General features: G+C 47.1%; 1 protein-coding gene across 1 annotated transcript in view; it reads left to right on the top strand.

The window, feature by feature from the left end:
* Positions 1-17,208, top strand: part of LOC134936128 (complement C3-like) — a 613,812-nt gene that overhangs the window by 214,694 nt on the left and 381,910 nt on the right. Inside the window, exon 10 of the mRNA XM_063931045.1 lies at positions 10,398-10,513. Coding sequence (XP_063787115.1) covers positions 10,398-10,513 — 116 coding nt within the window. The remainder of the gene's footprint in view (positions 1-10,397; positions 10,514-17,208) is intronic.

Below are 17,208 nucleotides of genomic sequence, written 5' to 3'. Positions count from 1 at the left end.
TGTCTGCCGTAATATGTAAAAAGGGGATGCTGTCTGCTGTAATGTGTAAAAGGGGGATGCTGTCTGCCGTAATGTGTAAAAAGGGGGACTGTCTGCCGCAATGTTTTAATTGGGCTCTACCTGGTGTAGTGGCACTACTGTGCAGCGTAATTTGAATAATGGAGACTACTGTGCAATGTAGTATGAATTGGTATTATTTGGTATTATTTCTCTTACGTCCTAGAGGATGCTGGGGACTCCGTAAGGACCATGGGGTATAGACGGGCTCCGCAGGAGATAGGGCACCTAAAAAGAACTTTGACTAAGGGTGTGCACTGGCTCCTCACTCTATGCCCCTCCTCCAGAACTCAGTTAGATTCTGTGCCCAGAGGAGAAAGGGTACACTGCAGAGAGCTCTCCAGAGTTTTCTGTTTTAAAAGAATTTTGTTAGGTTTTTTATTTTCTGGGAGTCCTGTTGGCAACAGGCTCCCTGCATCGTGGGACTGAGGAGATAGAAGCAGGGCTGGCTTTACGGTTGGGCTCTGTTTCTAGGCTACTGGACACCATCAGCTCCAGAGGGTGTCGGAACACACGTCTCACCTGGGGTTCGTCCCGGAGCCGCGCCGCCGTCCTCCTCACAGATGCCGAAGATAGAACCCGGGTGAGTATGAGAAGGCAGAAGACATCAGGCGGCAGAAGACATCAGATCTTCATGAGGTAAGGCGCGCAGCGGTAAGCTGCGCGCCATTGCTCCCACTATACACACACAGAGCAGCACTGAAGGGTGCAGGGCGCTGGGGGGGGGGCACCCTGGGCAGCAATATTCCTCACTTCTGGGCATGTTAAGATGGATTAGGCTGCGGAGGCAGTAAATCCAAGAATCCCCCGCCATTTTAATAAAAAAAGCACTGGGACCGAAGCCCGCCGTCGGGTGGGCGGGGCTTGATCCTCAGCACTAACCAGCGCCATTTTCTCCACAGAAGCTGCATGCTGAACGCTGGCTCCCTGGTCTCTCCCCTGCTGAACTTCACTGGCTGGAAAAAAGAGGAGGGGGGCACATTGGCGACGCAGTGAGTGGGAATTGGAATATTATTATATAAAAAAGCGCTATCTGGTCGTATTTTTCCACAGTGTTATTAAGCGCTGGGTGTGTGCTGGCATACTCTCTCTCTGTCTCTCCTAAGGGCCTGGTTGGGGTTTTGTCCCCTTGTAGGTTAATCCCTGTGTGTGTGGGGTGTCGGTACGTGGTGTCGACATGTCTGAAGCGGAAGGCTGCTCCAAGGAGGAGGTGGAGCAAATGAGTGGTGTGTCCCCGTCGGTTGTGCCGACTCCGGAATGGATGGACATGTGGCATATGTTGAATGCAAGTGTGGCATCTTTACATAAAAGGCTTGATAAGGCTGAATTAGGGGGGACATCAGGGGGTCAATCCTCGGATTGGACCGACTCACAGGGCCCGTCGGGGTCTCAAAAGCGTCCCTTAACACAAGACACTACTACCGACACGGATTCTGATTCCAGTGTCGACTATGACGAAGTAAAATTGCACCCTAGGGTGACTAAAACCATTCAGTGTATGATTGTGGCAATAAGGGATGTGTTGCATATTGAGGATGAACCCTCGGCCCCCGACACAAGGGTACACATGTTTAAGGAAAAGAAGCAGATTATTAATTTTCCCACATCTCATGAATTAAATGATTTCTTTGGAAAAGCTTGGGAGACTCCGGAAAAGAGACCGCAGATCCCCAAAAGAATTTATATGGCATACCCCTTCCCTAAGCAGGACAGGGAGATTTGGGAATCACCCATCACTGTGGACAAGGCCCTGACGCGCTTGTCCAAGAAAGTGGCGCTACCGTCTCCTGACACAGCGGCCCTTAAGGACCCTGCAGATCGCAGGCAAGAAACTACCTTAAAATGTATTTATTCTCATACGGGTGCTGTGCTAAGACCGACAATTGCGTCGGCATGGGTGTGTAGCGCAATTGCAGCTTGGACAGATGAGCTGTCAGATCAATTTGAAAATATGGATAAGGATACTATATTCTTAACTCTAGCCCATATTAAAGACGCAGTCTTATTTAAGAGGGATGCTCAAAGGGACATTGGACTGCTAGCTTCTAGGGCCAATGCCATGTCTATCTCGGCGAGAAGATCCTTATGGACTCGCCAATGGACAGGTGATGCGGATTCCAAAAAACATATGGAAGTACTACCCTATAAGGGTGAGGTATTGTTTGGGGATGGGCTGACGGACCTGGTTTCCACAGCTACAGCAGGTAAATCAAATTTTTTACCATATATTCCCCAACAGCAAAAGAAAGTAACACCCTATCAGATGCAGTCCTTTCGGTCGCACAAGTCCAGAAGAGAACGGGGATCCTCTTTCCTCGCCAGAGGTAAGGGCAGAGGCAAAAGAGCACCTGCTTCGGCAGGTGCCCAGGACCAAAAGTCCTCCCCAGCTGCTCCAAAACCCACAGCATGACGCTGGGGCTCCCCTGAGGGAGTCCGCACCGGTGGGGGCACGTCTTGACTTTTCAGGCAGGCCTGGGTCAGATCAGACCTGAATCCCTGGGTGTTGGAAATAGTTTCCCAGGGGTACAAACTGGAATTCGAGGAGGTGCCCCCGCGCCGATTTTTCAAATCGGCCCTACCAGCTTCCACATCGGAAAGGGATGTAGTGTTAGCTGCAATTCAAACGCTGTGTATACAGCAAGTGATAATCAAGGTTCCCCTGCACCAGCAGGGAAGAGGTTACTACTCAACCCTATTTGTGGTCCCGAAACCAGACGGTTCGGTCAGACCTATTTTGAATCTGAAATCCCTAAACCTGTACATAAAAAGATTCAAATTCAAAATGGAATCACTCAGAGCGATAATAGCCAACATGGAGGAGGGGGAGTTTATGGTGTCTCTGGACATAAAGGATGCATACCTTCATGTCCCCATATATGCCCCCCATCAGGAATACCTGAGATTCGCTTTACAGGATTGTCATTACCAATTTCAGACGTTGCCGTTTGGACTTTCCACGCCCCCGAGGATTTTCACCAAGATAATGGCGGAAATGATGGTGGGCCTGCGCAAGCATGGAGTCACAATTATCCCATACTTGGACGATCTCCTGATAAAAGCGAGATCAAGGGAGAAATTGCTGAGCAGTGTGGCACTCTCTCTGAGAGTGCTCCAGCAACATGGTTGGATTCTAAATCTACCGAAGTCACAGTTGATTCCGACAACTCGACTACAGTTCCTTGGTGTGATACTGGATACGAAACAAATGAAGGTCTTCCTCCTAATAGAGAAAGCCCAGGACATCCAGAACATGGTCAGAGACCTGCTAAAACCAAAAAGGGTGTCAGTTCACCAATGCACTCGAGTTCTGGGAAAAATGGTGGCGGCCTACAAGGCCATTCCCTTCGGAAGGTTCCATGCAAGGACTTTTCAATGGGACCTTCTGGACAAGTGGTCCAGGTCCCATCTGCACTTACATCGGAAAATAACTCTGTCCCCAGGGGCCAGAGTGTCTCTCCTGTGGTGGTTGCAAAGTGCTCACCTGCTGGAGGGTCGCCAGTTCGGAATTCAGGACTGGATCCTCGTTACCACGGACGCGAGCCTCCGAGGATGGGGAGCGGTCACACAGGGAAAAAACTTTCAGGGACTTTGGTCAGACCAGGAGTCCTGTCTACACATCAATTTGTTGGAACTCAGGGCCATTTACAACGGCCTTCGACAAGCGGAGAGTCTTCTTCGAAACCTACCGGTTCTGATTCAATCAGACAATGTCACAGCAGTGGCTCATGTGAACCGCCAAGGCGGGACAAGAAGCAGAGTCGCGATAGCGGAAGCCACCAGGATTCTTCGCTGGGCGGAAAATCATGTAAGCGCTCTGTCAGCTGTCTTCATTCCGGGAGTGGACAACTGGGAAGCAGACTTCCTCAGCAGACACGATTTCCATCCAGGAGAGTGGGGAATTCATCAAGAAGTCTTTGCAGACATAACACGTCTTTGGGGAACTCCTCAAATAGACATGATGGCGTCACGTGGGTGTTCAAATCGGTCTACGTGTTTCCTCCTCTTCCTCTCATCACAAAAGTGTTGAGGATCATAAGGCAAAGAAGAGTACAGATGATACTCGTTGTCCCAGACTGGCCTCGAAGGGCCTGGTACTCAGATCTACAAGAGATGCTCACAGGAGATCCCTGGCCTCTTCCTCTGAGGGAAGACCTGTTGCAAGAGGGGCCCTGTGTATTTCAGGACTTACCGCAGTTACGTTTGACGGCATGGCGGTTGAACGCCGAATCCTAGCGAAAAAGGGAATTTCGGAAGAGGTCATCCCTACTTTAATAAAGGCTAGGAAGGAGGTGACGGTTAAGCATTATCACCGTATCTGGCGAAAGTATGTGTCTTGGTTTGAGACCAAGAATGCACCTACGGAAGATTTTCATCTGGGTCGTTTTCTCCACTTCCTACAGACAGGAGTGGATATGGGCCTGAAATTAGGCTCTGTTAAGGTTCAGATTTCGGCCCTCTCGATTTTATTTCAGAAGGAATTGGCTTCTCTTCCAGAAGTCCAGACGTTTGTAAAGGAGTGCTACACATCCAGCCTCCTTTTGTGCCTCCAGTGGCACCGTGGGACCTCAACGTGGTGTTGCAGTTCCTAAAATCACACTGGTTTGAACCGCTTAACAAGGTTGAGTTGAAATTTCTTACTTGGAAGGTGGTCATGTTGTTGGCCTTGGCATCGGCAAGGCGAGTATCAGAATTGGCGGCTTTGTCACACAAAAGCCCCTACTTGATTTTTCATGTGGATCGAGCTGAATTGAGGACACGTCCGCAATTTTTGCCTAAGGAGGTTTCTTCATTCCATGTGAATCAACCTATTGTGGTGCCTGTGGCTACAAGTGACCTGGAGGATTCCAGATCTCTGGACGTAGTCAGGGCCTTAAAGATTTATGTAGCCATGACAGCTAGAATTAGGAAAACAGAGGCTCTGTTTGTCCTGTATGCGGCCAATAAGATTGGCGCACCTGCTTCGAAGCAGACTATTGCTCGCTGGATCTGTAATACGATTCAGCAGGCTCACTCTACGGCTGGATTGCCGGTACCAAATTCGGTTAAGGCCCATTCCACTAGTAAGGTGGGCTCTTCTTGGGCGGCTGCCCGAGGCATCTCGGCATTACAACTTTGCCGAGCGGCGACTTGGTCGGGGTCAAACACTTTTGCAAAATTCTACAAGTTTGATACCCTGGCTGCTGAGGACCTAGCGTTTGCTCAGTCGGTGCTGCAGAGTCATACGCACTCTCCCGCCCGATTGGATGCTTTGGTATAAACCCCATGGTCCTTACGGAGTCCCCAGCATCCTCTAGGACGTAAGAGAAAATAAGATTTTAAACCTACCGGTAAATCTATTTCTCCTAGTCCGTAGAGGATGCTGGGCGCCCGTCCCAGTGCGGAAACTCTGCAAGACTTGTATATAGTTGTTGCTTACATAAGGGTTATGTTACAGTTGAAATCGGTCTTGGACCGTTACTGTTGTTGTTCATACGGTTAACTGGTTATGTATGTTCCAAGTTACATGGTATGATTGGTGTGGGCTGGTATGAATCTTGCCCTTGGATTTCTAAATCCTGCCTTGTATTGTCCATCTCCTCTGGGCACAGTTCTCTAACTGAGGTCTGGAGGAGGGGCATAGAGGAGGAGCCAGTGCACACCCATAGGTGCCCTATCTCCTGCGGAGCCCGTCTATACCCCATGGTCCTTACGGAGTCCCCAGCATCCTCTACGGACTAGGAGAAATAAATTTACCGGTAAGTTTAAAGTCTTATTTTTGTGACCACGCCCCTTCCCCATGAAGCCACGCCCCTATATATATTTTCGGTGTGGAATGTGTGTATAGGTGTATATTGTAATGTGTAGAGCTGGACACAAGTATGTAAGATATACAGAGGGGGACACGTGAATACTGTATTGTATACAGAGGGTTACAGTTGTGCAGCGCCGTAACTACATGTGTGCCAGGTGTGCCTGGCACACAGTGCAGTTGCCCTGAGGACACAATGGCCAGCGGCTTGTAATGAGTCAAATTGACTCATTACAAGCCGTCTCTGCTGTGTGTGCCGCGCTGGAGAAGCCGGTCTGGAGGCAGGGGAGGAGAGCAGCAGAGGCAGAGGAGAAGGAGGAGGAGGGAGGGGGACTGGAGCCGCAGCAGCACTATGTAAATGATAGAAGCACCGCTGCAGCAGTCCCCTCTCTTTCCGTATTGGCTGCCCGGCGCTGCTGTGAATGCTGGGATGGGGTTCCTTCATCCCAGCATTCACAGCGGCGGCGGGCAGCCAATGCAGAAGGAGAGGGGAATGCTGCAGCGGCGCCTCTACCAATTACATAGCGCTGCTGTGGCTCCAGTCCCCCCCCCCCCTCCTCCTCCTCCTCCCCTGCCTGGGATCTGCCAGCACGAGGAGCCTGACTACCAGCGGGGAGAGATGGTAAGTATCTCTCTCTCTCTCTATCTATTTCTCTATCTATTCTGTCTGCCGTAATATGTAAAAAGGGGGACTGGCTGCCGTAATGTGTAAAAAGGGGGACGCTGTCTGCCATAATGTGTAAAAAGGGGACGCTGTCTGCCGTAATGTGTAAAAAGGGGACACTGTCTGCCGTAATGTGTAAAAAGGGGATGCTGTCTGCCGTAATGTGTAAAACTAAGGGGACGCTGTCTGCCGTAATGTGTACAAAGGAGGGCGCTGTGTGCCGTAATGTGTAAAAAGGGGACGCTGTCTGCCGTAATGTGTAAAAAGGGGGACGCTGTCTGCCACAATGTGTAAAAAGGGACTCTGCCGTAATGTGTAAAAGGGGGACTCTGTCTGCCGTAATGTGTAAAAAGGGGGACACTGTCTGCCATAATGTGTTAAAAGGGGACGCTGTCTGCCGTAATGTGTAAAAAGGGGGACGCTGTCTGCCGTAATGTGTAAAAAGGGGACACTGTCTGCCGTAATGTGTAAAAAAGGGAATGCTGTCTGCCGTAATGTGTACAAAGGAGGGCGCTGTGTGCCGTAATTTGTAAAAAGGGGGACGCTGTCTGCCGTAATGTGTAAAAAGGGGACGCTGTCTGCTGTAATGTGTAAAAGGGGAATGCTGTCTGCCGTAATGGGTAAATTGGGCTCTACCTGGTGTAGTGGCACTTCTGTGCAGCGTAATTTGAATAATGGAGACTACTGTGCACCGTAGTATGAATTGGTATTATTTTGTGGCCTCGCCCCTTCCTCATTAAGCCACGTCCCTATATATTTTTCGCGCGCCTGAGGCATGCACTACCCCTATCTTCCATGAGGGGGGAGAGGTGCCAATGCCGTTTCTTGCACACATCGCTAAAATGCCTAGTTACGGCACTGCAGTTGCGTAATGTGTACAGCTGGAGACAGGTATGTAATGTGTACAGAAGTAAATAAGTGTATAATGTAATGTGTACAGTTAGACAGGTATGTAATGTATACTGAGAGTGTCAAGTGTATAATGTGTACAGAAGGGTACAAGTGTTTAATGTATTGTGTAAAGAGGGTGTCAGGTGCAGCTGCACATATTTACAAACATAAATATGCGGGTGATAGTGAGTGACACCTTGGTACCAGGAGCAGTGTAATAACTTTGCATGTGATGGTGGGTGACGTCCGTGAGCTGGCCGGAGGGTGTGAGTGTGATGTTCTTATGTGCCTCCCTCTCTGCTCCCGGGGCTGACTGACCCTAACCGTCCCTCCCCACAGCCTAACCCTAACCAACAGACCAAACCTGGTGACACCTCACCCCCATCAACCCCATATGACATCATGTACAGACACCACGCATAGACAGGAGGCTGCTGATCCCACTGCACAGGGGCAGCCCACAGTACCGCCACTGCCAGGGTGACAGGGGCAGCCCAGCAGTAGTGATAGACTGGCGACTCCTGTTCCACTGCCGCCTGCGAAACCTCAGCACTGGAGCAGCATCTCCATAGCAAGTCCCTCCACATTGGAGGCAGAGTGCCGGCCGTGGAGAGGATATTTGTAGTGATGGGGTGTGTGGTTGGGTGTGGTTCGTTTTATCGACAGTGTCTAGGTCGACAATGTTTAGGTCGACCACTATAGGTCGACAGTAACTAGGTCGACATGGATGGAAGGTCGACAGGGTTTCTAGGTCGACATGTGCTAGGTCGACAGGTCTAAAGGTCGACATGAGTTGTTGTTGTTTTTTTGTGTCGTTTTCTTCGTAAAGTGACCGGGATCCCAAATTAGTGCACCGCGTCCCCTCGCATGGCTCGCTTCACTCGCCATGCTTCGGGCATGGTGCCTTCGCTCCGCTACCGCTTCGCTCGGCACACTTTACCGTTCCAATCGTAGTCCACATGGATCGTTAAGTATGAAAAAATAAATAAAATAAAAAAATGTGAAAAACTCATGTCGACCTTTAGACCTGTCGACCTAGCACATGTCGACCTAGAAACCCTGTCGACCTTCCATCCATGGTTTGGTTGTGGGTGCTGATTGTGAAAGGCAGGTGGTGCCTGCCACGGGGTGTGAGTGGGTGCCGATTATGGGTGTTGATCACGAGAGGTGGTGGTGGGAGCTGCCTGCCTTTTGTGGCGGGAGTGTTGAGGATTGTGGTGTGGATATCGGTCCTGGATAGCGGTGGGTGCCGGAGGGCTATCGCTAGTGCCGGCCGGGGTCAAGGTGAATGGGTGTATAATGGGCCCTACACACTTGCCGATGTGTATGAATGATATGAAAGATCTCATTCATATCACTCATTGTGTATGCCCCAACTCTGAACTATGCGCATCCCCACGGTCGTTCATTGTTGGTTTTCCCTCGTTGAGCATAGCAAGCCAATTTGGACGATGGTCGTTAATCATTGAACACAAACATCGTCCAAATCTGAATCATTGGCAAGTGTGTAGGGCCCTTAAGTATTTTGATGTATGTAGGTTTGGAGGGGGGATTTAAGGTGCTACCTGTTGTAGGGGAAATCAGAAATGTTACCTGTAAAGGGAAGGGTGGGGTGCAGGTGTGCAGCTCTATCCGTGATAGGTGGGGTGGATTGGAGGTGAAACTTGCAGGGGAGAGCAAGTTGATCGGAGGCTGCCGGGCCCCGGTTGGTCCTATTGTGGGAGGAGCAAGTGACAATCACGCGGTGGGTGAAGTGCTGATAGATGGGGGACTTTTGCAAGGGAAGCGTGTAACTATCACGGGGGGGGGGAGGTGCTGATAGCGGTGGGGATTAATTGGGAGTGCCAATTGCGGGAGGAGCAGGTGCCAGTCGGGGGAATTGTCTTTTGCGGGAGGAGAGGGGTACCGTTATGGGTGGGGGATGCCGGTTGCTGTCGGCTCCAGTTCCACCTGACAGGTCCGGCAACTTAGTACACTGCAGCAGCACGGATCCTGGTATGACGGGGCAGCCTGGCAGCAGTGATGTATTGCCGTAGCTGCCCCTGGACCTTCTCCTGCTCCACCATTAGTACTGCTGTGGGTCCCGTGGTGACGGGAGGCCTTGCAGCAGTGATGGAGAACAAAGTAGGTGGACATTGCCAGGCAGTGTCCTCCTGCTTATCGTTCAGTTGGGGGGAAAGTTTCCCTACACCTGTACGATATACTGGGAGAAATCAAAGAGGTTTGATTTTCCCAAGAAGTTGGACCAACCGTTTACGGGCATTTTTCGGCGTGGGAGCAAACGGCGGATTATCGTTTGCTCCCACACACTGGCCGACTATCGCTCCAACTAGCCAAATAGTTGGCTGCGGGGGCGGACTTGCCCTGTGCTGGGCATCCCCCCCTGCATGTCAGAGATTCACACATCTATGGACAGGTATGAAATAGGGCCACAGTATAACTGAATAAACCACATATTCCAAATACAATAGAATCATTGTAACTACAGTATACAGGATGATAACAATAAAACAATCAAGTAAAATACTGCCCAGCATATAACTAATAATGTACCAGGAAATGGAGTACACGATACACACTAAATGGCAGAACACCAATGCCTATGTGCACACCAGAGCCGGTACTGTTAGCACTGCATATGGGGCGCGTCAATTAATGGAGTCTGTGGGTAGGACCAGGGTTAAGAAAACAACTTTGCCTGTCTTTTCACACGAGGTGGAGGCCGAGCAACGTGATAGTCCCTCCATATCGTAATAACAATAATAATAATAATAATAATAATAATAATAATAATAATAATAATAATAATAATAATAATAATAATATTATTATTATTATTATTATTATTATTATTATTATTAATAGCATTTTCCTGAGTCTGGTGCTGAAGCTTATCCTGTATTATTATATTATATTATTCCAGTCTGTTTTCATGTTTTTCAGGCTCAGTATATGTATATAGTGACAGTGTGTAACACTTGTCTGTCTCTCTTACAGGCAGCGATATGTTGGAAGCTATGCTGGATGATATTTATATTGTGACCTCTCCGTATAAAATTCTCTTCACAAAAACCTCCAAATATTTCAAACCCGGAATGCCCTTTGACTTTATGGTAATTGCCCGCATGATGCATTCTGCATAGATCACCTTGCCTGATTGGCTCAGCGATTGGTGGAACTGTAGCCAGTCTATTGTAGGGTTAGGGTGTTACATTGGATGAAACAGGTCATTGGTTAGTTATGATTTAGCAGGGACATAGAACTAGAGATGGTTAGGTATTGAAGCAGCTATAAAATAATAATCTTTTTAGTTACAGCTCTGACATTTCTGCAACATATTTGTAACCAAAGAATTAGATTAAGTTCTGTTTTGTCATGAACATTTGTGTATGATAGCTTTCTATAGTTACACATTTTCTTCTTATAGACCCGATAATTGTAATTTTTTTATCACATAATTCATTTTCCCCTAAATTTAACAAAATTCACATGCAGGACCAAAGGAGCACATCTCTGCATTGTATCAGAAGAGAAGGGATTGCTAATGTATAATTATCATTACACAGACCAAAATGTAAAAGAATTGGAATAACAGTGTGCTGTTAGGGTGATACAGGTACATTGTGACGGTGAGATGCTCCTCTGTAGCTTGTTGGTCAGCCCTAACGCACCTTCGTAGCCGACGTTCACCTCTCACATCAGTGGCACATGGTGCTCTGCAGTTTCCATGTTGGTTACTTGCAATGGTGCCATTTGTCCAGTCACGATAACACCTTCACCGCAGCAGCACGCGAACAGTTCACAGACTGCGCTGTTTCCGAAATACTGCCACCCTTGGCCCCAAAGCTGATAATCATTCCGTATTGTAACGCAAATAAATCGCCCCTTTTACCCATGACGTGATATGTGTGCAAATGGCCTATCGCACAACTTATATACCCACCAAGCCAGCGCATGACACATGATGTACTTCATGGGCTATGCGCTGCTAACGTCAAATATAGGAGGAGGTCATAATAATGTCACTCCACCGTGTATATCGCAGGAATCTATATTTTGTGTTGGGCTCTACTCTATAATAACAGATGTAGGGATACCTTCAGTTTTAGTCCTTATACTGAGTTTATGTTGTAATTGTGGAAGGGGATGGGACAGCTGGGGAAGTTGTTGTCACCTATGCATATGTTGGATAACTTACATTATATGTAAAGAGCAATCTGTCTAGCAGGAATGTTTAACTTCAAATTACATAGTTACATAGTTTCTGAGGTTGAAAAAAGACAATTTGTCCATTGAGTTCAACCTGTTTGTGTTCTCCTACGCTGTATTATTTTCAGGACTCATTTTATCTGTAGATAAAGTCGTCGTTGTGTTGTGTTTTTTCCCTCATTTTATTATAACTATAGTGGCTGATCTATGCACCATAACCCTGTATATCCTTATCAATTAGGAATTTATCTAGCCCATTCTTAAAAGTAGTTACTGAGTCCGCCATTACTACTCTCTCTAACCTAAGTGGGTGTCCACATGTCTTCTGTGTTGATCTTACCAAAAACAGATCCCCCACAAGCTCGGAGTATTGTCCCCTTAAATATTTATAAATGTTGATCATGTTCCCTCTTAGTCTCCTCTTTTCCATTGTAAACATGTCAAGCCTTGCAAGTCTTTCCTGGTATTCCAGCATCTCTATCCCCATAATGAGATTGTTTGCCCACCTCTGAACCTTTTCTAGTTCCAGGATATCCGTTTTGTAGTATGGTGCCCAAAAATTGGGCGCAGTATTCTGGATGGGGCCTCACTAGGGATTTATATAGTGGGAGTATAACACTCTCATCCCTTGCATCAATACCCCTCTTTATGCGTGCTAGTGCCTTGTTTGCCTTTTTTGCTGCTATCCTACATTGGGTACTGCTGCTAAGTTTGTTATCTATGTGAACACCTAAGTCTTTTTCCAGTACGGAGTCCCCTAAAATCACCCCATTTATTATTGAAACTGATTCTCCATTTTTCTGCCCATGATTCCAGTTTAACTAAGTCGTTCTGGAGAGACACAGCATCTCCACCACTCTCCGAGTTTATAACCTTACATAGGGGTTTATTTACTAAAGTCCCGATTTTGTCCAAATTTGTTTTTTTTTTTCTAAGTGTCAACACGGGAATTTACTAAGTTAAAATCTCGCCAGTGTTTGGGCTATTCGTAATGGTTTTCATGGCAGAGGGCAGAAATACGAATGAATACACCATCGGTCAAACGCGGCTGTTGTTCATACAACACAGGAATTTACTATTCATTCGTATTTTGCTGTTTGTCCCTGAATGTTCAATTGCGGTTGTATTTTTTGCTAATCGCAAAAAAAGCAGCAAAAAAATAGACCTGCTTTTTCCTGGCGTGTTTGGATAGTCATGCATGGATCAGTGAGATCCATGCTTGCTTATCTGTGGGAATGGGTCTGTTTAGGTTAAAATAAAAAAAATAAAAAATTGTGTGGGGTCCCCCCTCCGAAGCATAACCAGCCTAGGGCTCTTTGAGTCAATCCTGATTGTAAAAATACGGGGGGGGGGGAATTGTGTAGGGTCCCCCCATATTTAAACAACCAGCACCATGCTCTGCATCCAGTCCTGGTTCAAAAAATATGGGGGACAAAAGATATAGGGGGTCCCCCGTATTTTTTAAACCAGCACCGGGCTCCTCTAGCCAGAGAGATAATGCCACAGCTGGGGGACACTTATACTGGTCCCTGCGGCCGTGGCATTACCCCCCAACTAGTCACCCCTGGCCGGGGTACCCTGGATGAGTGGGGACCCCTTAAATCAAGGGGTCCCCCCCTCCAGCCACCCAAGGGCCAGGGGTGAAGCCCGAGGCTGTCCCCTCGATCCGTGGGCGGTGGATGGGAGGCTGATAGCCTTTGTGTAAAAATAAAGAATATTGTTTTTTGTAGAAGAACTATAAGTCCCAGCAAGCCTCCCCCGCAAGCTGGTACTTGGAGAACCACAAGTACCAGCATGCGGGAAAATAACGGGCCCACTGGTACCTGTAGTTCTACTACAAAAAAATACCCCCCAAAAAAACACCACACACACACACACACACACCGTGATAGTACAATTTTATTTACACACACTTACACACTCACATACCTACCTCCAACGCTGTGGTTCACGTTCCCTTGCCCAGTAGAATCCACGGATTACCTGTAAAAATTTAATTATACTTACAAACAATCCAGTGTAGATCTGTCCTCTTCTTTAACTTTGTAATCCAGGGACTTGTTTAAAATAAAAAAACAAATAACCCGAACCACGCACTTAAAGGTGTTCCATGTTTACACATAGAGCCCCTTTCCCCGACTAGCGGGACTTCCCGTGACTTCTGTCAGTGAAGGTCCCGCCAGCCAATCAGGGAGCGCCACGTCATGGCACTCTCCTGATTGGCTGTGTGCTCCTGCACTGTCAATCAGGAGGAGCGCACTGGTTACAATGTAGTTTAGCGCAGCTCCATTATAACCAATGATGGGAACTTTGCGGTCTGCGGTTAACCGCAAAGTTAATTGGGGTCACCTACAAGAGTAGGAGGGGGGACCCCATGCAATTTTTTTTTTCATTTTTAACCCTTTCATCACTTCATAGAATATACACGATGAAGCCCTGCACGGATCTCACTGATCCGGCCGGGATTCATTGTGTTATGTCCGGCAGTGTTTTACTAATCACTCCCGTAAAACACTGCCCGACAATACGAATCACATCGACATAGGAAAAAACGAAAATAGAAAACTTGGCAGCTTAGTAAATTACTGTAGATGGATTTAAAAAGTTGCAGTAAAATATGCCAGATAAAATTCGAGATCAAACTCCCTAAAAAACGGCACAAACACGAATATTAGTAAATAAACCCCATAGTTTGGTATCGTCTGCAAAAATGTACACCATGCTCTCTAGATCTTCTGCTAGATTGTTAATGAAAATGCTGAACAATAGTGGTCCAAGTACAGACCCTTGTGGCACACCACTTAGTACGTCAGTCCAATTTGAAAAAGTTCCATTAACCACAACGCTCTGCTCCCTATTATCTAACCAATTACTAACCCAAGTGCATATTGTGCTCCCTAGACCCATTTCTTGTAACTTATAGATAAGTCTCATGTGTGGTACTGTGTCGAAAGCTTTAGCAAATTCTAAAAAGATTACATCCACCACCTTACCCTGATCAAGGTTTGCACTAAGTGTTTCGTAAAAGCCTAATAAGTTTGTTTGACAAGATCTATCCTTCACAAATCCATGTTGGTTCCTAATAATAACCTTTTTGGCTTCAAGGAGCTTCTGTATACTATCCCTTAGAATGCTTTCTAGTACTTTCCCCACTATAGATGTAAGACTAACTGGTCTATAATTGCCTGGTTCAGCTTTACTTCCCTTTTTGAAAATCGGCACTACTTCCGCTATACACCAGTCTTTGGGAACCATGCCTGATGTAAGTGAATCATTAAAGATTAAAAATAGAGGTCTTGCTAGTTCGGAGTGTAGCTCCATGAAAACCCTTGTGTGAATACCGTCAGAACCAGGGGACTTATTAATCTTAATTTTTCATACATCCTAGAGGATGCTGGGATCCACTTCATGACCATGGGGTATAGACGGTTCCACAGGAGCCACTGGCACTCTTAAGACTTTTCAATGGGTGTGAACTGGCTCTTCCCTCTATGCCCCTCCTCCAGACCTCAGTTTTGGAAATGTGCCAAGGCAGACTGGATGTACTCTAGGGAAGCTCTACTGAGCTTCTCTGAAAAGACTTATGTTAGGTTTTGTGTTTTCAGGGAGAACTGCTGGCAACTGTCTCCCTGCTTCGTGGGACTGAGGGGGCAGAAGTAGGAACCAACTTCCTGAAGAGTTTCATGGCTCTGCTTCTGGCTGATGGGACACCATTAGCTCCTGAAGGGTACTGAACGCTAGCCGTGTCTAGATGCTCACTCCCACAGCATGCCATCATCCCCCTCACAGAGCCAGAAGTCAGAAGACAGGTGAGTAGAAGAAGACAGATCTTCTATCAAGAAAAGTGACGGCTGAGGTACAGCGTGGCTGGCGGGAGCGCAGCGCGCCATTCCTGCCCACACACACAGGCACAGCAGGGTGCAGGGCGCGGTGGCGGGGGTGCCCTGGGCAGCAAAAACACATCTATAAACTGGCAAAAAGGGGGCATAAGATGCCCAGGCACAGCCCTACCCCCACCAGTATAAATATTATGAAAAGTTTCTGAGGTAAAAATGCGCCATTGTGGGGGCGGAGTTTCTTCCTCAGGCAGCCAGCACACTGCTCAGCACCATTTTCTCTCTCCTCAGGCTCAGAGCCGGCCCTAACCAATATGATGCCCTAGGCAAGATTTTGGCTGGTGCCCCCTAGCACCACCGCTGGTTCTGCCTCTGACCTTGCACCTCTTTCCCAGCACCATCACCCCTCACTCATAGCAGTCCTTGTACCCCCTATATTTTAAATAGGAACAGTTCGCACATTTGAGGCACAGCCCAAAAAGGGGCATCTTCTTGCTGGGAAGGGGCATGGCCACACAATAGTAACCCCAATTCCATTTACGCCACACAGTACTGCAACTTTATTCACATTTTATCTTGCGATAGTGTCCATAATTCATATTGCATCCCACAGTAGTATCACTTTACCTTATAAACGTTACTCCTCACAGTAGAGCCCCTTATTCACATTACATCACACTGAATTGCTCCTTATTCACATTACACCACACCTTATTGCTCTTTATTCACATTAGATGACACAGTAGTGCCCTTTCTATATGCAACGCCACATAGTAGAGCACCTTATACACATAATGCCACACATTAGTAATGCATTTATTTACAATTCCACACAGTAATGCCCCTTACACATATGAGACACATTAATGTCCTTATAAACATAATGCACCTTACACATTATGACAACCTTTATTAATGCCCTTATACACATAATGTCCCTTACACATATGCCGCACATTATTAATGCCCTTATACACATAATGACACACATAGTGCCCCCTACACATTTGCTGCACATTATTAGTGCCCCTATACACATGACACACATACAGTAGTACCCTGTTACACATATGCCGCACATTATTAATGCCCTTATACACATAATGACACACATAGTGGCCCTTTACACATATGTTGCACATTATTAAAGCATTTTTACATGACACACATAATGCTCCTTACACATATTCTGAACACTACTGCACAACCAACCCACTCACATGCACACAGCACTCACACTTCCACTAACACTGTGACCTCTGCCTCTGCTTGGATACAGATGTGTCCTAACAAATCTTGCATCAATGCTAACGTCGGGCACCTTTTTTTTATGAAAATGCATCTTATTTGCATTGCTATGTGGCTAGGATGCACAAGCAGCTTCTGCTGATTAAACTGAGATGCAGCATGCCAATATACTGTGTGAGACTGTGGCTGTATCTGCATATGAAATGCTACATACAGAATATAGACATGCCGCATATCATTTTAATCAGCAGAAGCTGATGATGCCCCTAGGCATATCAAATGCCCTAGGCAATTGCCTAGTTTGCCTATGCCTATGGCCGGCTCCGCTCAGGCTGCAGAGACATCGCTGGTCCTCCTTCACTTCTGACTACAAGTTTCAGGGTGCAAAACAGGGGGGGCACAAGCGAATTTGGTGCTTTACAAGTGTGTTTTACTGTGTAAAAAGCGCTGCATGTCAGTGGGCATTCTGTGTTCACAGGCATTAGATACTGGTGCTGGGGTTGTGAACTGGCTGC

The sequence above is a fragment of the Pseudophryne corroboree genome, chromosome 6 (assembly GCF_028390025.1).
Source record: "Pseudophryne corroboree isolate aPseCor3 chromosome 6, aPseCor3.hap2, whole genome shotgun sequence".
NCBI lineage: Eukaryota > Metazoa > Chordata > Amphibia > Anura > Myobatrachidae > Pseudophryne > Pseudophryne corroboree.
Note: the sequence above shows the minus strand (reverse complement) of the source record. Positions and strands in the feature narration are given on the sequence as shown.